Source organism: Rhincodon typus, chromosome 33, assembly GCF_021869965.1.
Source record: "Rhincodon typus isolate 14 chromosome 33, sRhiTyp1.1, whole genome shotgun sequence".
Taxonomy (NCBI): domain Eukaryota; kingdom Metazoa; phylum Chordata; class Chondrichthyes; order Orectolobiformes; family Rhincodontidae; genus Rhincodon; species Rhincodon typus.
Window position 1 is genome coordinate 26,554,587 of NC_063364.1, and position 23,402 is coordinate 26,577,988.

At 43.4% G+C, this 23,402-nt stretch overlaps 1 protein-coding gene across 3 annotated transcripts in view; it reads right to left on the reverse strand.

Moving 5' to 3' along the window:
* Positions 1–23,402, reverse strand: part of slco3a1a (solute carrier organic anion transporter family member 3A1a) — a 181,544-nt gene that overhangs the window by 46,963 nt on the left and 111,179 nt on the right. For all 3 annotated transcript variants that reach the window (XM_048615978.1, XM_048615977.1, XM_048615979.1), the window contains exon 3: positions 1,609–1,707. In XM_048615978.1, the coding sequence (XP_048471935.1) occupies positions 1,609–1,707 (99 nt within the window). The remainder of the gene's footprint in view (positions 1–1,608; positions 1,708–23,402) is intronic.

The following is a 23,402-nucleotide window of genomic DNA, read 5'->3' on the forward strand; positions in this document are numbered from 1 at the left end:
TCTGAGGAAGGGTCACCAGACCCGAAACATTAACTCTGATTTTTTCTTCATAGATACTGCCAGACCTGCTAAATTTCCAGCAACTTCTGTTTTTGTCTCCAATATCCTCACTAGGTGGCTGATCCCTTGTTCCAAACTGATAGGTTTTTGCAATCGCCAATGGCTTGGGACAGTGGTGCTGCTTAAGATCACACAACATGTCTGAAAACAGCCTATCTTTTGGTTCAGCACGGGTGAGCAAACTCTTGGGCGTTTCACAAATTTCTTAGGTCAGAAATATCACTACTATCCTTTCCCCACATCTGCCTGATTAGCAGCAGATAATCAGGACCATCCAGGAGACCAAGAACTGTGTGAAACATCTAGAGATACTCCACACACACACCAAGAGACTCTTGAGTATAACTGTACTCTCCAAATAATATCTCCGAAAGTCAATTCATCCACTGGCTTTCCATGCTAAAACTAGCAAAATCGAAAAAAAAACTCTCCATTCCTCCAGTGGGTTGCTGGAATCTTATTAAACCCAAATCTGTTCAAATGGGGTTATCCATACCCAGCATGATATCTTTGCAGAACAGACTGAAAACAACAGATAGTGTACAGACAGTCAATACCAAATGAAATAAATTTGTTCTGGTATTTGTAGATACAAAATATATGGTAGCCTGTAATATGCACATAATGTATAAATGGACACATGGGAGCTATATGTGTAGATATATGTGTGCATATGTGTATGTGTGTATGTACATATGAGTGAGCGTGTGTATAATTTGCCTGAACATATGTGCACATGCATGTATATGAGACAGACGAAGATTATGGCTAAGTATGTGTGCATGTCACAGAGTCATAGAGGTATACACCACAGAAAAAGGCCTTTTGGCCCATCATGCCTATGCTGCAAAAACAACCACCTAGCTCCGCTAATCCCATTTTCCACACTTGGCCCATAGTCATCTATGCTTTGGCATTGCAAGCACACATCTAAATACTTCTCAAATGTAAAGAGAGTTTTTGCTTCTATCACCCTTTTGGCAGAGAGTTACAGATTCCTGCCAATGTCTGGGTGAAGAAGTTTTTCTTCACATCCCCTCTATGCCTCCTGTTCCTTAAGTCTATACCCTCCCAATCATTGATCCCTCCAGTGAAGGGAGAGGTTTCTTCTTGTCTGTGCGCCTCAAAGTTTTAAACATCTCAATCGTGTCCCACCCCACCACCCCCCCACCCCCCCACCCCACCCCCCCCCCGCCCCCCACCCCCACCCCCACCCCCACCCCCCTCAATCCCTTCTGCTCTGGGGGAAATGTGTATGTGCATGATTGAGTGTGAGAGTTTACATTTACACAAATGCATGTGTGTGAGTGTCAGCGACTGTATACGTGCGAATGCCCAGGCCCTGCCCTGTGACATACAGAGATATGCCTGAAAGTGTTAAACACCAGCCATTCCAATGTCCCATTGTTTTCCTGTGTGGTGCTGGCAACGTATAGGGTAGAGGCTTGTGGGAGAGGAGCAGAGGAAATTGGATGGGCGAGAAATAAATAGAAAGGAACAAAAAAAAAACAAAGAGCCTAACATTAGTGGCAGGGTGACCTCACGTACTTGTGTCAATGAAAACTGCATCCACGTAGAACTTGGTGCAAAGGGAGCCGAGGATGAAACCACAAGCTGGGCCGAAAACCAACATGGTGAAGAGAATTCCTAAAAGAGAAAAGGACAAAATACAAAGTAAGGATGATGAGGTAATTAGGTTCATTTGGTGCTTTCTCTGTGTTCAGTCCTGTGATTATCCCGGGGATTAAAACGGCAAGTTCAACTTGGGCAAGCGGTTTCAGGCAAGGCACACCAGTCCGTTACATCTTGAGGTGCCCTTGAGCTGAAATAATAATATTTTTAAAACATAAGATGCTGAATTGACATTGAAAGTATTTCTCAGGTCTCACTGTGTGCTGCACAGGGGATAATGGGGGTGTGGCAGCTGGGGAGCATGGGAGTGGGGGGGGGGGGGGGAAAGAGGAACAGGGGATCGAGGGGGGGGGGGGGTGGGGGGGGGGGGGGGGGGGGGGGGGGGCGTAAATGAGAACAGGAATCCAAGGGTGTAGAGCTGTGGGGTATGGAGTGTGGGAATGGGAGGTGGGAGGTGTGGTAGCATGGGGGTGAGGGCTGAGGGGTGTGGGTGCAGGTGGCAGGGGAGATGTGGGTGAGGGAATGCATGGGAGGTGTGACAGTAAAGGGATGTGGGGGAAGGAGTGATATGGGGTGTGGCCCCTGTATTCATCTAGCAGCTACTCTTACCCAGAGACCACAGCGCAATGCGCTGACTCTGAACTGACCGCTGGTCCTGATTTGACAAAGTGTCTGAACACAGCATTCTGATTGGCCGCCTTGAAGGAACTCTACCCAATAGGTTTGACAGTATAGCTCCCCACCTCCGCACCCAAGCCACCACCCCCCCCCCTCGAAGGCCCTCACCAGCGCCCCCTGCTGTGCACAGAGCCCACATGCAACTCGGATGCAGCGCTGCAACAGCCTTGGGCCAATACTGCAATGATGCAGATGAAGTGGGACCATGGGAACTGCAATGACATCCTCCATTGGGGGGTGGGGGGGGATGGGGTTTGGGTTGGTGGTGGGGTGTGGGCAGTAGGTCAAAAATAAACACATCATGGGGATATGGAGCACATAAACTGGAGAAGCACCAGGACCCATGACTTCTCTCCCTGGCCCTATGCCAACCAAAGTGCTGTAGGGAATGATGGGCTTTCTGGGCATATCCACATTACAACAGTTAACTCTATTCAACTAATCCAACACTAGGAGCAGAGTCATGGGAACACCACCAGCAGCAAGTTCCCCTGTAAGCCACGTACCTTCCTGAGTTGGAATCATGTTGCCATGACTTCACAGTTGCTGGGTCAAAAGCCCTGAAATCTGACCGTAACTGCAATGCGAGAATGTCAGTAACCCAAGAACTGCAGTGGTTCACAAAGACAGCTCATTATTACCTTCTCCAGGGCAATTAGGACAGCAATAAGTGATGGCCCAGCCAATGACACTCACATCCTACTGAATTAAAAAAAAATGTTCCGAGGGTTGAAGGGACTCTCTTTCCCCCTTAAATCAACTTAGCTGGTTCATGGTATGAAGTTGTCATGTGGCCCTTTCTGTTTTTTTTTCACTCAGAGGGGGTTGGATCTTTGGAACTGACTACCCCATGGGTCTACAGAAGCTCCATCATTGACTACGTTCAGGACATAGATCGATAGATTTCTAGATATGACTGACATCAAAGGATATGTGGACAGTGTGGGAATATGGCATTGATGATCAGCCTCAATCTATTATGGTGTAGTCATGAGGGGCTGAATGGCCTACACCCAAGCCTATATTGGAGTTATTTTGAACTGTTTAGTTAGAAGGTGGTCTTTCACTCCTCCCTGAGGTTATTTAAAGTACTTTTGTTGATGGCTCACTTTAGCAATTATACATGGTTTTTATGTTGAGGAACATTAAACTGGACCAATAACTAAACTGGTCAAGTTTCAGTCCATTCACACACTGGGATGCTAGCTCTCTCCCCTCCTCTACTGTGGAGTATGGTGCCCTCTTGTGGTCACTAATGGCTTATTCTGTACTTGTTTCCTAGCGTTGCCTTTATTGGTTAATCACATTCTTGGGGCTGGAGCATTGATACCATCTAGTGGCAGCAGTTTGTAGTTTTAGAATAAGTGTTACGAAGGCCATGATATAATGTTTTACATTACCATAGTAATAAAGATTTTTAACTGGCTCCTTTTGGTAAAAACAACAAAATAAATGCTCCCCTCATCACAGAGGACAGACTGAGCCACAGTCCAAGAGGTGGACACATCAACTATGTTTCAGGTGGCTTTACATCATATAAAATAAAACAGAATATGCTGGAGGAACTCAGCAAGACTGGTAGATTCTGTGGTAAAAGGGACAAGGTTAATGTTTCAATGATATGACTTCTTCAGAATTGAAAAGAGTTGGAAAATGGTGGTTAACGCAGTGCGGGGCTGGATGAACATAGCAGGCCAGGCAGCATCGGAGGAGCAGGAAAGCTGATGTTTCGGGTCGGGACCCTTCTTCAGAAAAATAAAGAAGGTCCCCTGAAGTACAGTGCATGGTATGTGAAAGAATGCCACAAAAATAATTTTCTGAAGAAGGGTCCCGATCCAAAACGTCAACTTCCCTGCTCCTCTGAAGGTTCCTACCTGTATCCCCTGGTTATTGACCTCTCCTAAGGGGAAAGGTTTCTCTCTATCTACCCTGTCTACTCCTCCTCAGAATGTTCTCTAATGTTCTATATTCTTTCCAAGTTACACACACTGGTGGGGGTTGGGGGGGTGGCGTGGGGTGGTGAGTAGCGATGTTACTCTGAAGATCCGTGCAGAGTGATAGACCTGCTGATGCTATTCACGGCACTGACCTCTGGTTCTGGAAGGTACCACCATGATATAACTAGCAAGAACAGGAGTGTCAGACATCCTGGTCACTCCGAGAGTTGGGTCTGAGGGAGCTGGAACAGTGTCAAGGACACTCCATGTGTAAATAAGGGATGACTTGGTGACAGGATACCAACCTCTGTGGAATTATTTCATATATCATGCACTGTATCTCAGGGGACCTTCATTAAGTGGGCCCTGTATCTTTTGCATAACCTGGCATAACAAGGTTTTACTGAGTCAGAATGAGTCCTCTCTATAGTTCAACTGTCAAACTGATGAGAAATCCAGTGAGCTCAGATATATACCTTTTATTGCACGTAAATCGACACAGCGAAGTCACCAGAGAACTGAAACCCATTTTGCAATGTTTCTGATCACATAGAAAACAAAGTATATCACTTATTCCTTGTTAAATACATTTTTGTAACTAGTCATTTTTCTGCAATTGATCACCCTTCCCGCAGCTGTAACATTTCCTTCACCAATGGTACCTGTGTCCTCAGCCAGCTATCATCCCTAGCTCCAGGATATTCACCCTAAACCTCACCAAGTCCTTCACTGTTGCTAAGTTGCTCCTTAAAAGTGATCTATTTGCTAACTGTCCTAAGGTCTCCTCCTTTGGTTTATGCCAATTATTATCAGACTGCATCCCTGTGAAGTGCCTATAAATATTTTACTGCTACCAAAGGCAACACATTGAGGTGAGTTATTGATAACATGTCTTCCTGTTGTCTCCAACTTCTGCTTCCTTAATATCTGGTCTGTGTCTGTGGTTGGTGGTTTCTTCAAACGTAGAAATATTGGAAAAAGAAGCAGGAGTAGGCCATTCAGCCCCTCGAGCTTGCTCTAGCATGGGTCATACAGTAGGATACTCCAAGCTCTTCAAAGGCATGCTGCATATGTGTAAACAAGCCTTGATGGGAATGTGCGCAGCCATGAACAATGCAATATACATAAAAACTGAATGAATTGCGGATGCTGTAAATTACTAACGGAAACAAAAATTGCTGGAAAAGCTCAGCAGGTCTGGCAGAAATCAGAGTTAATGTTTTGGGTCCAGTGACCCTTTCTCAAAACAGTCACTGCCAGACCTGCTATTTTCCAGCAATTTCTGAACATGATATACATCCTGGAATCAAGGTCTAAACTAACACAAAGATGCTGGAGAAACTCGCCAGGTCTGGCAGCATCTGTGGAGAGAGAAATAGAGTTAATTTTCGAACCCAGTATGACCTCTCTAGGTGTTCAGAACAAGTCATATCAAACTTAAAATTTTTATCCTGTTTCTCTTTCCACAGATGCTGCCAGACCTGCTGGGTTTCTCCAGCATTTTCTGTGCTTGTTTCACATTTCCAGTATCTGTAGCATTTTGCCTTTGCTCAATGTCTAATCATTGAGTTTCTGTTTCCCAAGGGATTTACAGCAGGTGGGGAGGGGCCGTTTGTAAGACACCTTAATTTCTTGAATTGTGCCGGTGCTACCGATCTAACTGTGTGGAAGGGTTTCCCTCGATGACTCTCCATTCTCCCTTTCCGTGTGTCTTCCAGCTGTGAAACGGAGGGAGCAGCTGCCACCTCCCATTTTGCTTGTCTGCAAACACAAGGTGTCACCCCTTGTCTACTCTGCATTCTCAACAATGGATCAAGCCTTGGGAAACAAAATAAGCTTCAGAGATTCATCCCACTGCTGGTATCCTGCCTACTGACATTCTTACGAGACTGGTCCTGTTTTTAATTATATGTGAAGGAGATCTTGTCTCATGCAGGCAGAAGACGCATGACCACAGGAAATCAGCACCATTTTCAGGAGCTGGTGAATGAACATCTTCAAGAATCTTGTTGCCATCTGCTGGTCAGAAGGTTCCATTTCCATTGAGTTTTACTCATCACACATTGCTTCTGGACAATGAATGTATATATTTTATATATCTATATCTACAAATATATGTATATGTAACATATATATATAGATATATTTAAATATATGCTCTTACAAAGTTTTCAAAGCTTAGTTCTTTGGTTTCCAGTTGTAGGGATACCACCACATACCCAAACTATTAAAGGTCAAAAATCACATGACACCAGGTTATAGTTCAATAGGTTTACCTGAAAATGTAAGCTTTCTGTGCTCAGCCCCTTCCTCAGCGTGAGGCCTGAGGAAGGAGCTGAGCTCCAAAAACTTGCATTTTTAAATAAACATCTTAGACTATAACCTGGTGTCATGTGATGTTTGACCTTGTCCACCCCAGTCTAACACTGTCATCTCCACACCAAACTGTTAAAAGTACAGGTTGCACATGTCACCGATTTGTCATTCAAGTAACCTTCCCTTTATCCTTAGTATTTCACTTCTTCTGACTAATTTCAAATCTAATGTTGATATTGCTTTGTGCACTTCCTGTGCAGTGTAACCCTGTATGCCTCGCTCTGTCTAAGCACCCTATGATCTGTATGTCCTTGTTTGCTATGATCTGCCTGTACTGCTCGCAAAACAAAACCGTTCATTGTACTTAGGTACATGTGACAACAATAAATCAAACCAAATCAAAATCTTTGCCCTGGGACTCTCACTTGTTATGACACCCAGGATATTTCCACATTCACAGGATGAAAGCTCTCTATTAGACAAAATGTCCTGGCAGATTCATGTAAAGAATAATTAAATCATAAACAGGAAGAAGTTCAGGTTCATATTCAGTTGCATCTGTGATGAATAGCACCATGTGGGATAAATTTACTACAGTTTCTGCCTGATCATCGGGCTGTTCTCTCATTACAGAGAGATGACTGGTTTAATCTGTGGATTCCCACACCTCAGGTGAGAGGAGAGTCATTTACGGTAACCTCAGCTGGTGGGAATTGAACCTGTGCTGTTGGCATCATTCTGCATCACAAACCTGCTGCCCTGCCAACTGAATTAATAAACTCCCATCTATGGTATAGATCATACCCAAAAGCAAACCTTCCAGCACTTGAACAGGCAGGAATGTGGAGCTGAATTGATTTATCCCATATGGAAGCGATCAGGCCTTTAGGTGTCTTGTACCTCCATTCCCTTGAACTCTCACCCAAAGTCACTCCATCTTCTTCACTTGCTGTTCCCAATAGCTAAACTAGTGCTTGCATTTGTAATAACTGATATAACATTTTGTGATCACCTTAGTCTTCATCTACCACATGGACCCAGCTCCTTCACATCATTCATCCCCTTCACTGCTCTCTTGCCACAGTCTTGTGATCCTTCCTCAACAAATGTTCATCCAATTCTCTTTTGAAGCTTCTTCTAGAATCCGATCTTACTACCCTTATAGATCATCGAAACTCAAACTTTTTATCTCAGAGAGTCATGAATCTTAAAACCAACTGAAACTCCTGGCCTGTGTGTGCTACTGGGTTAATGTGCTAGTGCAGACGTGTGTGCTGTGAAAGTCACTGTTCAAGGGCAGTTACTATTCTCCTTGGTGCCTAGGCTGATATTTATCCCTCAACCAACAACACTGAAACAGACAATCTCGTCATTATTGTGTTGCTATTCGTGGGATCTTTCTTTGGAAAGTTGCCTGTCACATTTCCTACGGGTCACTGCTCCGGAATCTCCCAAGGTGCTACAGAAATGCAATTCTCCCTTCAGCCTGTTCCTGATTGTTGTGAGGGAATTGGGGGTTCTCTCTCTCTCTCTGTCTCATCTCTCTCATCTCTGTCTCTCTGGCCCCTATAATTGACTAAACAGAATAATCCTCAGGTCGGTACGGTCTCAGCAATGAGAGCCACGTATTAACACTCACAAGCAATTGGTTTGAATGTGTCAGCAGATTTAAGACGATGCAATATTTGATTCACTAGCAGCAATCCTACAGGTCAACATACCCAGATCACAAAACTCTTCCTTATAAACTGAAATAAATCCCAAACCTTTTAGCACACATCAATTTTAGCTGATGAACGAGAATCCTCTTCCTCACAACATTGTCGATTTTCTTCTGATCTCTCTCCTTGCTTTCTTCTTTCCCCACCCCCACTGTAATAAACCTCTCTGCCTCTGCAAGGCAATGAATGAAGTGCACATTAAAGTGAGCCCGACAGATGTTTAGAAAGACCCGAGGCCTCTAATTAATAAGGACTGACCTAAAAATGCCAGGTATTAATGTTCAGAGATTATTGCGACGAAGATCAAAACTTTTCCAGCCATGCTGAATACAGCATGACATTTATCTTTTCTACCATGAATCTTTTTCCTCAGCCACACATAATTCACAGAGCAGGCACTTGCCACATGTTTACATCCTTCAAAGACAAGCCACTTGAACAAAACTGTGAAGAAACAGTCCAAGGGGAATCATCTTGAATTTTGCATCCTTTACTGTAGCTAATGACACTGTACTGTAGGGTCTAAGAATAATTATTTCTATAGTGCTTTAGTTCAGCTGCATATTCCAATAGAGCGGCACTGGCATGTTACAAATCACCCAGGAAGTCTGGGTTGTTAAATTAACACATATATTTACACATACATTGTAGCCTGGAGCTTTAACTTTGATAGTAGAGGCCTACAACTTTCTTTTCATCAATTGCCTAATCAGGAATCGTTTCTGCTCTTAATGCCTGCCATTGGTGTGTGTTGGAAGGTTCTACAGCTTGATATCAAACTGTTGCGTCTCAGTATGAACAGTTTCCTTGGCCTATCGCGACCTGGGATGGAAACTGAAACTGGAACTTCTGGATCAGAGATGGGGACACCACCCACCGTGCAACAAGACTATCTCCCAGTGGAGCTAACAGTCATGAATATTTCACAGGTCCAGATTTATATCCGTGCACCCATGACATTAACACGCATGTCAATATTTACATCAGGAAGCTAACTCTACTATTCAGGCCAAAGTAGGGGTAATGCATTCCTCTTGTCTTTTTGTTTTCTCTAGTCTTTTTCCTCTCTCCCCCTTTTCCCATCCTTCTTTCTCTCTGTCTGTAATCTGGCTGGAGAGTGAGGCAGCAAAAATGAGTTCAGCAATGGAATTGAATCTATCCCAGCATTCCCTGCACTAGTGGCAGTCCTGTATTAAAAACATGAATGCAATATAACTCTCCAAGGAGGAAAACAACAGGAATTACCAGCACAATTCCTACATGGAGGAAAGGACATTGTCAGGGAGAGCATCACTCTTCAGTAAATAACTCCACAGATGCTAGTGAATCTATGGAATTCTTTACTGCAGACAGCTGTTGAGGCTGGGCCATTAAGAATATTCCAGGTTGAGAGAGACAGCTTTTTAACCAGTAAGGAAATCAAGGGTTATGCGGAAAAAGCAGGAAAGTGGAGTTGAGGATTATCAGATCAGCCATGACCTCATTGAATGGCAGCGCAAACTCAATGGGCTGAATGGCCTGCTCTGTTCCTATATCATACAGTTTTAATTCTGCCAGGAGACTGAGCAGGCCCAGCATTTCTGCACCATTAATCTTAAAATAGCTTAATTGTAGCCTGTGGGCTAAACCTGAATTACTTCAGGTTACAGACCAGGCAACTGCTTGTAAAATTATTTGTGCAATGTGCTCGTAATTGTCTATCTCGTACAGCACATAATTCCCGTGCACATGAACAGAAAAAGAAATTGAATTAATAGATACTCAATTAACCTGCTCAGATCTGTTATAACACACATAGGATGATAGAATCATACAGCATGGAAACAGACCCTTTGGTCCAACTCGTTCACGCTGACCAAGTTTCTCAAACTAAACTAGTCCCAATTACTTGGCCCATATCCCTGCAAACCTTTCTCTTATTCATGTACCTGAAGAAATGTCTTTTAAATGTTCTCACTGTACCTGCATCTACCATCCTCTGGCAGTTCATTCCATATATGAGCGAATCTGTGTGAAAATATTTTATGGGCACGTCACTTCAGAATTTCAACAGATAATCAGGTGGTGGGCTGCCCTTTTCCTTGCCTGAAAACACATCAGAACTTGTTTATCCCCCTTTCCTTTGCTATTTTCATGTCATTTTTTAGTTGACCTAACATCTGGAACAGGTCAGACCTAAATCCAGATCATATAGTCCAGAGGCAGGAACACTAGCACTGTGTCACAAGAGTCCGATTTGAATTGATATAGCGACTATTCCAAGTCCCTGCAACATTTTTTGGAGTGCTGTCAGTGTTGTAACTCAGAGAAATGGAGTAGCCAGTTTGTACACAGGAAGGTCACACAAATAGCAATGGGCTGACAGACACAGTGGCCCGATTTGGTCAAGTTGGTCACCTGTGAAAGTACCTCTCCCCTTTTTAGTATCTGAGGCCTGGCACCTCGACTTGTGAGGTTAGAGGAGGCTGCAGTTTAAGATCTCACCTGAAATGCAGCACCTTGACAGAATAGCACTCTCCCTGTAATGCACTGAACCGTCTGTCCATCGAATCTGTCAAGTCTCCCGAGGCCCAGCAAGAAATGGAAATTGCACTTTGACAAGAGCTGTCCTCGAAATAAATAGCATTTAAAATAGTGTGTAACATGGTTCTATTCCTCCCACATCACCTATAGACATGAGCATTTATTTGTACGTCACATAATTTGCAGATAGTGAGTTTTAATTAAGGTCCAAGTCAGCAAAGCAAACTGAAGTCTGTGATGACAGCTTTGTTCAGTGCTGAATTGGTCAAAAAAAGTAGTAAGATTACAACTGAATGATATATTGAGTATGGATGGAAAGGGGGAAATGGAGCCTGTAGTTTTGGATCAAATCTGGAAAGACATAGTCTAACGTAATGGTTGACCTTCTCACTTCAAAGAACATCCTGAAGCTGTGAAACTTTCAGCTTTGCACTCCTGCAGCCTTTTTCATTATATCAGCACCTTATGTGATGTACTGCATGAGAATTTTGATTCCTCACAGCCAATCAGAAACTCTGTGACTGGCATGTCCAATCTGGCTTTATTCCAAATGACAACGTGTTCTCCCTTGGTTTATTCCCCTGAACTGGTTGTTGCTTCAAACTGATCTGGAATCACGTGCCTTTGTTGGCGATTTCATTTCTAGTTTTCTCCATTAAAAATCGTTCCCCTTTAATGTATTTTTTAATTATTAATCATTGCTGCCCATTCTCAGCTCTGCGGGAATTGGTATGTTCCTGCTTCCAAACTGCAACTCCTTAAGGCTGTCTTTGGTCCATTACAGGGAGAGTGCCACTCTGTCAAGGTGCTGCATTTCAGGTGAGATCTTAAACTGCAGCCTCCTCTAACCTCACAAGTCGAGGTGCCAGGACTCAGATACTAAAAAGGAGACAGGTATTTTCACAGGTAACCAACTTGACCAAATCAGGTCACTGTGTCTGTCAGCCCACTGCTATTTGTGTGACCTTCCTGTGTACAAACTGGCTACTCCATTTCTCTGAGTTAAGAAGGTGGAAGAAAGTGGAATGCCATAGAATTACAATGCAATAAGGATTTCACAGCTGGACATTCCGTACCTCGGGTCCCTAGGAGCAGGATGGGTTAGCGTAAGAAGTTCCTCATCCCTGTGAAAGATACTAGGGACAATGCAGAGATCCCTTCTGCATGTCTCAAGTGCAAACCTCCAATGTAATAATCCAGTGCACTATTGAGAGGGTGCTGCACTGTTAGAAGTGCCATCTTCCAGATGAGGTGTTTGTCTGAGGTCTTTTTAGGTGGATGAGACATATCCCATTGGTGGTGTTGCTCAGAAACATGGCATGGCAGCACAATGGTTAGCATTGCTACCTCACAGCATGAGGGACCCAGGTTCAATTCTTGGGCAACTGTCTGTGTGGAGTTGGCACATTTTCCCTATGTCTGCATGGATTTCTTCTGGTGCTCTGGTTTTCTCCCACAATCAAAAGATGTGTAGATTAGGTGGATGGCAATGCTAAATTGCCTGGAATGTGCAGGTGAGGTGGATTTGCCCTGGGAAATGCAGGATTATAGGGCAGGATGGGATGCTGTTTGGAGGGTTGGTGTGGACTTGACATAAGGATTCCATGAGAGCTGGGGAATTCTCACCAGTGGCCTGGTCAATGCTTGTCTCTTAACCCACATCACAAAAACTGGGTTATTGCTGGATGTGGGATCTTCTTATGCACAAATCTCATTTGCTACATTACAACAGTGACTTTTTTCAAGCACTTCATTGGCTGTAAAGCCCTTTAGACACATTAAGATTGTAGAAGGTACAATATAAATGCTGCTCTTTCTATTTAATTTTTTTTGACGATAACCTAACAGTTTAATGTTTACTATTATTTTACTGATGACAGCTTTTTATATTCACCTTCTAAAAAATTTAGACTTTCAACTCTAAAGGTATTGTGGTGGAAGTGAGTTGACGGAGTTGGGTTGCTGGTTCAGAGCTAGTAACTGTTAGGAGGCTTGTGCTGGGACAGTTGTGAATATCAGTGTGTTTGTGGGCTTTGGGTGAGATCCTGGGCAAGTTAGCTGCATTGCAGCCTGCCTCTAATGCAAGAGCAGCAGGATAGCGGCTGCATGTCATTCCAGATTGATAGTTAATTATTTCCAGCAGGCTGCTGCAGGGTGCTGTTGAAGAACACATCCAAGAGAGAAAAGGCATCTGAAGTCAGCCTTCGACCCATTCAAATGCAGAGGTTTCGATGAGCAATTTCCCTCAGTGGACTGGGAAGATTGGTGCATCCAGGACCGCATGAGATTCTCTGCTGAAAATAGACATACCTTGGAGCTCACATGGGATGACCCAGTTGGAAACAGCTTGAGGGAAGAAGCAGACGTCACGCAGCTTGCATTTTCAATTGATGAATGATGTGAATACAAAAGATGTACTGGGAAGAATGTGAACTGTGTTTTTTTTTCCCACAATTTATGAAGCAGGCTATAGGGAAAAACTAGACAAATGACGAGAGCAAGGTTTACATTCATAGAATTAAATAGTATAGAAACAGGCCCTTCAGCCCAATTCATCCATGCCAACCAGGTTTCCTAAACTAAACTAGACCCATCTGCCTGTGTTTAGCCTATATCCCTCTGAGCACTTCCTGCATTACATGCCTGAGGCACAGATTAGCAATGCGAAACACCTAAAAGTAGCATGCAAAAATTAAGTGTGACTCTTCAGAGAGACAAGATTCATTGATATAGTCTTCACTCTACTTGTACTTTCCCTACGTTAATCTTCTTTTGTCCTTCTCTTCCCAATATTTTCCCTTTGTTCATCACAGCTCACCTGGCTGCAGGAGTTGGGAGAGTTTTCTTTTGTTCTCCCATACAGGTAGAAATGGAGGTAGAGCTATCCCAGCATTCACAGCAGTTGAGAAAGGCCTCTACTGAAGCTATAGACCAGTGTGATCCAGCAATGAAAAATAATGGGAACTGCCTGTGGAAGGTGCACAGAGGAAACATCACACATCTCTGTTTCGGCTGCTGAATCTGGACAAACACTACATCAACAAAGATAGTTGGAGAAATGTACCACTGTCCTCTTTAATATTAGTATGCAATGGGAGAGGGTTATGCTGACAGAATTCATATCACACAATTGTTATGGTACAGAAGGAGGCCATTCAGTCCACTATGTTTGCATTGGCCCTCCTAATGTGCATCTCACTCAGTGCCACTCTTCGACATTCTCCCTGTAATCTTGCACATTCTTTCTTTTCGAACAACCATCTAACACCACCTTGCATGCTTCAGTTGGCCTGCTTCCATTACACTCTCCATCAACATGTTACAGACCCTGACCATTCACTGCATGAATAAGCTTTTTCTCATGTAACTTTTACTTCTTTTGCCCATTACTTTAAACCTGTACCCTCTTGATCTCGATGCTTTCTGACTGAGAATAGTTTCTGACAATCTACTCTGTCCAGACTCCTCATGATTTTTGAATACCTCTATTTGATATTCTTCCAGCCTTCTCTTCTTCAAGTAAAACAGTCCTAAATTCTCCAAACTATCTTCGTCACCAGACTTCCTCATCCCTGGAGTCATTCTTGTAAAACTTTACTGCACTCTCTCTAATAGCTTCATGTCCTTTCTGAAGTGTGGTGCCCCACACTGGATACATTACTCGAGCTGAAACTGTACTTGTGTCTCATACATGTTTACCAGAACCTCTTAATTCTTTTACTCTATGTATAAAGTCCAGGACACTGTATGCATTATTAAGGGGGAGGTAATGGCCTATTAGTATTATCGTTGGACAGCTAATCCAGAGACCCAGAAAATGTTCTGGGGACCCGGGTTCAAATCCCACCATTGCAGATGGTGGAATTTGAATTCAATAAATATCTGGAATTAAGAATCTAATGATGACCATGAATCCATTGTCAGTTGTTGGAAAAACCCATCTGGTTCACTAATATCCTTTTTGGAAGGAAACTGCCATCCTTACCTGGTATGGCCTACATGTGACTCCAGACCCACAGCAATGTAGTTGACTCTTAACTGCCCTCTGGGCAATTAGGGATAGGCAATATATGCTGCCTCGCCAGCAACTCCCTCATCCTGTGAATGAATAAAGAAAAAAACTACTCTCTCAACTGTTCTGTTGCCTTCAATGACTTATGCACGTATATGTCCAGGTCCTTTGACTTCTGAATTGGTTCTGCTTGTTTTACATTGTCTCTCCATGTTCTTCCTGCCAAAATGAATCACCTCACATTTCTGTGCTTCATCTGCTACCTATCTGCTCATTCTGCTAATTTTTCCATGTTGTTTTGAGGTTCCACACTATCCCCCTTACAGCTTATAATGGGATGGTGCACAGGGATAGAAGGAAGCTCCTGTGGAGCGTGGACACAGATATGAGCTCGATTGAATGGCCTGTTTCAGTTTGTTCTATATAAAAAGACTGTTGAACAATGTCTCTTTGGGAGTTCAGTCCTACCTTTGACCTTTAACAGCTGTGTTAAGGCACAGGGTGAATGTCTCAGGCCTCCCTGTAGCTTGCCAAAGCATCCGAGTATCCAAAATCCTTTTTAAGAAATTTAGCGAAGTTTGATATGCGGAGCAGTAAGGAGCCAGTTTGGATTGCAGGTCAGTGAGAAGGTGATTGAGTTCACATGGGATTGCATTCAAAGGACCAGCATTAGCCTCAGATTAACCAAGTTGTGGAGAATCAGTGAAGGTTTTCACAGCACTGTCCAGCCAGCCCTATGAAAAAGCTCATGTGTGAATTCTGGTTGAATATGAAACTCCATCACAGTAAAACCAGACTTCAAGAAAGACCATGTCCAGGCACTGTTCCAGGAGGATTACGTCTGGGATTATTACTCTCCCACCTCAGGGGATTTTCTCCTGATTCATTGCGTCTGCCTCACTGCTTCCCAAACTGAGCAGAGGCCAAAGGATTAAAGCTGGGATATTACTAGTCTGAGTAAATCTGAGCACAGATCAGCAGGGCTATATTGTTGATGTCTGGTTTGAGTAACCAAGTACAGCAACTAGAGTCACATAACAGGCATGGTTTTGTGACAATATTTAAAGTTATATTAGCTCAAATAACATAAGTGTTATTTCTCTGGATGTCTTGGTTGGATTTGTCATCATCAATGCGCCCCCATAGCAGTTCAAAGGATCCTGTGCACTGCTATTGATGTACCGACACTGCTCCCAGCATTGACTCCCAGTTTCAGGAGCATTGGCCATGCACAGATCTCAGAAATCCGCACAGCAGAGAAAAATCAATAATTTGAGGGAGTGTTGGTTGTCACGCTCAGTGAATTTGCCATTTATTGTGTGTGTGTATGTGTGTGTGTGTGTGTGTGTGTGTATAGAGAAGGGTGAGCTGAGGAAAAGGCAGGGTTGACATTGTGCAGATATAAGGTAAATGCAGTGATGAAGCGTCTTCCTCCAAATCGATCTCAGAATCAAGATCGTAGAATTATTGTGGTGCAAAAAGAGGTCATTCAGCCCATTGCATCTTCACTAGCTCTCTAAGCATTACATCTTCTGGTTAATAGTGAAGAAGACAGTTGTAGGTTACGGGAAGAGATAGATGGGTGGTCAGATTGACAGATGGTATTTAACCCTGATAAGTGTGAGGTGATGCACTTTAGAAGAAGAAACAAGATGAGGGATTATTTAATGAATGGCAGGACACTGGGCAGCCCAGAGAAACAGAGGGACTTGGGGTAATTACTTACAGATCCCTGATGTTGGCAGAGCACGTGAATAGGATGGTTAAGAAGGCATATGGGACACTTACTTTCATCAGTCATGACACAGAGTATAAGAGCAAGGAGGTAATGTTGGAGTTGAATAGACCATTGGTCAGGCCACAGCTGGAGCACTGTGTGTAGTTCTGGTCACCTCACTACAGGAATGATCTGATAGCACGAGAGGGCGTACAGAGGAGGTTCATCAGGATGTTGGTTGGGATACAGAAATTGAGCTTTAAGGAGAAACTAGACAGGCTTGAGTTGTTTTCTCTAGAGCAGAGAAGACTGAGGGGGAACAGAATTAGGCTGTATAAGATTATGAGGGGTGTGGACAGGGTGAATAGAAAACAGCTGTTCTCCTTGGTTGAGGGGTCAATCACAAGGGGGCATAGTTTTAGGGGAACCATCTGGAAATTCAGAGGAAGTTTAAGAAAAATGATTTTACTCAGAGGGTGGTGGGAATCTGGAATGCACTGCCTGGGATGGTAGTGGAGGCTGGAAATCTTACAACCTTTAAAAAATATTTGGATGAGCACTTGAAATATCATAACATTCAAGGATATTGGACAGGTGCAGGAAATTAGGATTAGAGTGCCTTTAGTGGGAGTTGTCGGTGCAGACTTGATGGGCCGAAAGGCCTGTTCTGCACTGTATGACTCTATGAGTCTATGACCAAGACTCAGTGTCAACTCTCATAGCTTTTCCCCATATCCTTGCTAAAGATCTTTGGTGGGAATGTATATGGATCCCAGCTACAAAAGTCCCTGATAGAATATTTCCAGCATTCCAAGTTCTCATGGAAGATGGGGAATTGTCACTTAACTGCAGTAGGCTCAATCTTCTGAGAATGTGGATGAAGTGCTGTTTAATTTAATACAAGTGTAGCTTTTACAGGATATATTGTGTTTGAGCAGGAAAGTTTAATGAGGTTTATTAGAGATAACAAAGTGTGAAGCTGAAGAAGGGTCCCGACTCGAAACATCAACTTAACCTGCTCCTCTGATGCTGCCTGGCCTACGGTGTTCCTTCAGCTCTACACTTTGTTATCTCTGACTCCAGCATCTGCAGTTCTTGCTATCTCTGGGGTTTATTAGAGACAGCTTCACTCTACATCTTAACCAACAATGAACCAGAAATAAAAAAATCTGACTGCTAGAGAAACTCATCAGTTCTGGCAGCAAATGGGGAGAGAAAAATGGAGCTAACATTTCAAGTCCCGTATAACTCTTCTTTGGAGTTCTGGTGAAGAATCATACAAGACTTTAACTCTGATTCTCTTTCTACAGATGCTGCCAGAGTTTCATAGTGTCACGGAAACTGACCTTTTGATCCAACTCGCCCATGCCAATCAGATATCCTAAATTAATCTTGTCCATTTTCCAGCATTTGGCCCATATTCCTTTAAACCCTTCTTATTCATATACCCATCCAGATGCCTTTTAAATGTTGTAATTGTACCAGCCTCCACCACTTCCTCTGGCAGCTCATTCCATACATGCACCACCCTCTGTGTGAAAAAGTTGTCCCTTAGGTCCTTTTTAAATCTTTCCCCTCTCACCTTAAATCAATGCCCTCTAGTCTTGGACTCCCCTACTTTGGGGAAAAGACCTTGACTATTCACCCCATCTATGCCCCTCATGATTTTATAAACCTCTATCAGGTCACCCTTCAGCCTCCGATGCTCCAGGGAAAATAGCCCCAGCCTATTCAGCCTCTCCCTCTACCTCAAACCCTCCAACCCTGGCAACATCCTTGAAAGTCTTTTCTGAATCCGTTCAAGTTTAAAGTTTCTCCAGCACTCTCTATTTTCATTTCAGATTTCCAGCTTCTGCAGTATTTTGCTATTTAACATTGTACCAGACCCGGGCATGCTTAATGGAGCACTTAAGAGAAACCTGAACTCTGCATCTAATCCATTCTGTACCTTTTCCTGGGGCTACTTGATTTTAACAGAATGTTAAGGTAATCTGGACCCTAACATTGACAACTGATCCTGATAAGCCCAACAATAATCATCACGAAAGACAAAATTGAAAGCATGAACATAAAATTGGTTATGCCAAATCCTTTCAAAAGATCGTGTATGTTCAAGTGTCAAAATCTCTACCTTAAACAATTTATAAATTCATGACAAGTACTTCTCTGAAACACTTTGACTTCTGTTTCAATGCTCCACTTGTCAACTTTGCATACAAGATTAGCCATTTATTGATTTTTATGTACTGAACTTGATTTAATGGCCCTACAGTTAACAAATAAATTACTGTAGTAAAATATAATAGTCCTTCTTAAAAAGAAAAATGATCTGACTTAATTACTTACAGAAACTCAAACACAGCAGACTGGATTTCTGACAATAGATCCCAAATGTAGGCAGGACCCAGAGGGCCCAAAACACACAACAAGGCAACCTCAGAGACTGTTGCTAAGAGCTGCTAAACCACCTTCACAACAAACATTTGGCCCTGTGTTTACCTTCTGAGCCTGACTAGATATTATAAGCTGAACTCTGTGTGTTTTTGGCTAAGTCTGAGTTGCGTCAAGTTTTTTTTAAGGGATTTCTGCGATGAGGCCTAGCAGATTCTCCCACCATATCTCCTCAAATTCAGCTCATGAACTACCTCTACCCTGTACCCATGGTTTCCCTCACGACTGATCACAGCTGCATCTTACCACATGGCATTCCAGAAGAAGTCACCACTCAGCAGATATTCAGAATTGACTGGTGTTCCTTGCTTCTATGCCATCTTGAAAGCCTGTTGTGTACCCAGATATGCACAGTCAGTCCTGAGTTGCTCCATATGGTCGATGGACATGGCAGGCAGGGGTTAATCAGCCCCCGCTTTGTGGGGAGGTTCTTGGAGGTTCGTTTGGATGGGGGTTGGTGAATAGCGCTCTTTCCCCACGACCACAGGCAGAAGTCATGACACCAGACCAATGTCAGCCTTATCTAATGATTGAATGAATGATTTTATTATCATGTATATCTTACTGTGAGAAAAACAAAATACGTCAAAAGCTTTTTCACTGTTGCCTCAATCCATCGCCATTTTGAATTGTTTTTAAGAATAAGGAATAAAAATGGAAAGACGTAGCTTAAAGAGAGTCTATCAGTCCTGAGCCAGCTCAGCATCAACGAAACCTGCGGTGCCATCCCTTCTCCACTGTCTCACTGCCATCTATACCAGTGCCAGCCAACACTGAAGTCGCCACTGTCCCAGCACCATCTTTTGCTGCTGGGCTGATTCTCCTGTGCCACTGCCTTGCCGTTGCCTGCATCGGACCCACCAATGTCGGAGTCGCATCTCCAGCCCGCTGAGCCCACCTCATTGATGTCGGTGTGATGCCCTTCTGCTAGCACTTCACTGTCGCCAGTGCTGGACCCAGGCAACAATGAGGATGCTGACTCTCAGGCACAATCTTTCACTGCTGGGCCTACTTCGCCGATGTTGCCTCCACTAGATGTAGCAGCCCCTGAGTCCAATGCCAGGTTCTGTGCTCACCCTGGAAAACTAAGTAAGGGCTTTATCGAGACCGCGCTGGGGTTTCTCGCTGCTGCCAATGCCGTCCAAGCTTAGGACAAGAAGTAAGTGAAAGGAAAAAGGAAAAGAAAAACGATCAGAGTGAACGAGCCCTGACTCGGGTGTCCTTCTCTGCTACCATCTTGATGACAACTTAGCAGTCTTAGCCATATGGAGGAATGCCCAGTCGGAAGAAGTCTTTCCTACTCTGCCAGCATAAGTGCCACCATCTTCTCTCCAAAACCTCACCCTTACTCTACTTCTGTTATTGCACTCACCTCCCACCAAGGTTCTACCACTCTCACTAATGTCTGCAACATCTTCCCTCGCTCACTGTCACCAGCACCTTGACACACCTAACCTCATCTCCTGCTTCGATGCATTCATTCCCATGACATTAACACTGTGGAGCTCCTTGCTTCTCCACCTTACCTCTTCCCTGCAATCTTCAGGCTTTAAAAATCAGAGCTTGGCACTGTCCGAACTCTAAGACTTGATTTGCTTAGTCCTTCGCAGTCTTTCCAAATTTGCTGATGTCCTGAACAATGGCTCTTGCTCATTCTCCTGGGTTTAACAGTGCTAAAACCCATGAGACATATATTGGATTACCCAATTGTTATGGACTTGCTTCCAGTCATATCTGGGACAGGGGAGTTTTTTAGTTCCATTACACATTCCTTGAACTGTTGTATTTCAGAAAAGCAGCAAACCTTTCCAAGAATGGAAAATGTGAGAAGTTGTACTGTTAGGAGCACAGGACCAGGAATTAGCCATTCAGCCCATCGAGCCTTCTTCTCCATTCATTACGGTAATGGCTAATTGAACACTTCAATGCCTTTCATCTGCCCCATATCCATCATCCAGATTTCCATCGGTACTCAGAAATCTATCTCTACCTTAAACATATGCAAAGACTGAGCTTCCATAACCCTCTGCAGTAGAGAATTCCACAGCTTCACAACCCTCTGAGTTGTCCCTAATTTCCCCCCACTCCTCTCCTGAAATCCCCTGGTGGCTAAGAGATTAAGGTTCAAGAAAAACCAACATTTCTTCATTACTTCATGGAAGTGCCCATTCTTCATGTGTTGGCACAACCGGAAAATATCAGTGGGATATTTGACCGTGTAGGGCATCACTGCTGAATCCAAGCCCACCATATGCTCATGGTGCACGCATGTTCTTAGGCAGGGTCTTTCCTGCTCGGTCATAAATCACCATTTATTGAGCAGAGACTAAGGGGGAAATTGGCCTGCAGGCTGGCAATGGAGCTCACTCTTCCTGAAGTGATTACTTATGCCATGTGCAAAGGTGGTACATTTCCCCTTAACCTCTTAGTTCTTCTGCCCAAAAACTGGGTTTTTATTAACACAGGGATTAAATATAAGATTTTTCTGTCCTTATTAGGCAGTTCCTTCCTGGATGGGGCATGTTGAAAAGGCAACTGGGCTGAAAGGGTGAAAGTGGAAGGTTTAAATTGGCTCTGCCCAATGATATATAAATGACTGTCTCTGCCTTTGGAGGAGCTTGTCAGTCGGCTCTAGTTTGTTGTTAGTTGCTAAGTCAGTCCCACAGTCCACAGCAATGTATTTTAGACATAGTTACCATCTTGGAGCACTGTGAATGCAGTTGTGGTCACCCTGTTAAAGGAAGGATACCGTTAAAACGGAAAGGGTTCAGAAAAGATTTACCAGGATGTTGTGGGGAATGGAGGGTTTGAGTTATATATAAAAAAAAGACTGGAAAGACTAGGACTTTTTTCACAGGTGTGTAAGGGGTTGAGTGATTAACTGATTCAGACTTATAAAATCATGAGAGGTATAGATAAGCTGAATGACAAGGGTCTTTTCCCTAGGGTAGGAGAGTTCAAAGCTAGGGGGCATATTGTTAAGGTGAGAGGAGGAAGTTTAAAAAGGACCTGAGGGACAACCTTTTTTACACAGAGAGTGGTTCGTGTATGGAATGAACTGCCAGAGGAAGTGGAGGATGGAGGAGTTATAATATTTAAAAGATATTTGGATAAGTTCATGAACAGGAAAAGTTTAGAGGGATATGGGCCAAGTGCTGGGACTAGTTTAGTTTGGGAACATGATTGGCATGGACTATTTGGACCGAAGGGTCTGATTACATGCTATATGAATCTATGACTCTTAGGAGATAACAAAGTACCTGACCTAGTGCTAATGGAGGTAACTAGGCTTAAGCGAATGTAACCTGTTATCTTACTGTTCAATAAACTACTTCTTATTACTCAAGTATGTGCTTCTTTGCTGAAGACTTATTAATGGTTAATCCTTCTCTACCTTACTATTAATTCTTGTGGGCTAGTATTATTAGAAGGGCTAGTGGCAGCAGATGTACCCAAAGAAGATCCCTGCAGAACTCAGTGCCAGAAGTATGCATCACATGCAATGGGACATTTCAGGACCAAGCTGTGAAAGGAGCTAGACAATTGGTAAATGAAGCAGCTTGTGTCTCTTTGTCCACAGCCAACTTTCCCTGTGACATCATTACTGCCAGCAGCAGGCCAGTTAATCTCCAAATAGAAGTGGTACTTGTACTTCCCACACAGGGATGTTTGATAATGGAAAAATGCAGTGTCACCCAGAGAAGTTAAACAATTCATACCAAATAAAAACCTGGGCCCTTCCTATTTACAATACTGCAGTGTAATATAGGTGACCAATGATAACTGAAAGGCAGTGTTTACTGCTGCTTGCATTTGTATGCAGGTTAAGATTTGAGTTAAGCATATGAACATAAAATCACAGCCCATATGAAACGTGGAGAGACTAACTTCTGGACTGTTGCCCAGATCCAGTCGCTGAGGCACTTTCTGGAAGTACCCCTGTAAATCCATTGCATTCAGAATATTGCAGAAATAAGTTCTATTGGTGGTCAACCAATGGATCTTGTTCTTATTCAGATGGAAGCACTCCGTCCATTCCTTCAGAGCCATAACATGTGCTGACTGCTTCACTTCATCAACGTACAATGTCACAAGTTTGAAGGAAGGACAAATGACGACACTGACACCAATTCTTAGATTCAGACTGTTCAGCACCACACTGTCCAGAATGTAAGGCCTCCTGCCTCCACCCCTGATGCCACAAGTTCCACAATGTGGAATGTTCATTTGCAGCGGTAGAAGGTGTCTATTGGCATTGCTCATGAGGAGTTGGGGTATGGTTTAGAACACAAGAAATGCAGGAGTTGGCCATTTGGTGTTTAGAACTTCACCATTGGATAGGATCACAACCAATT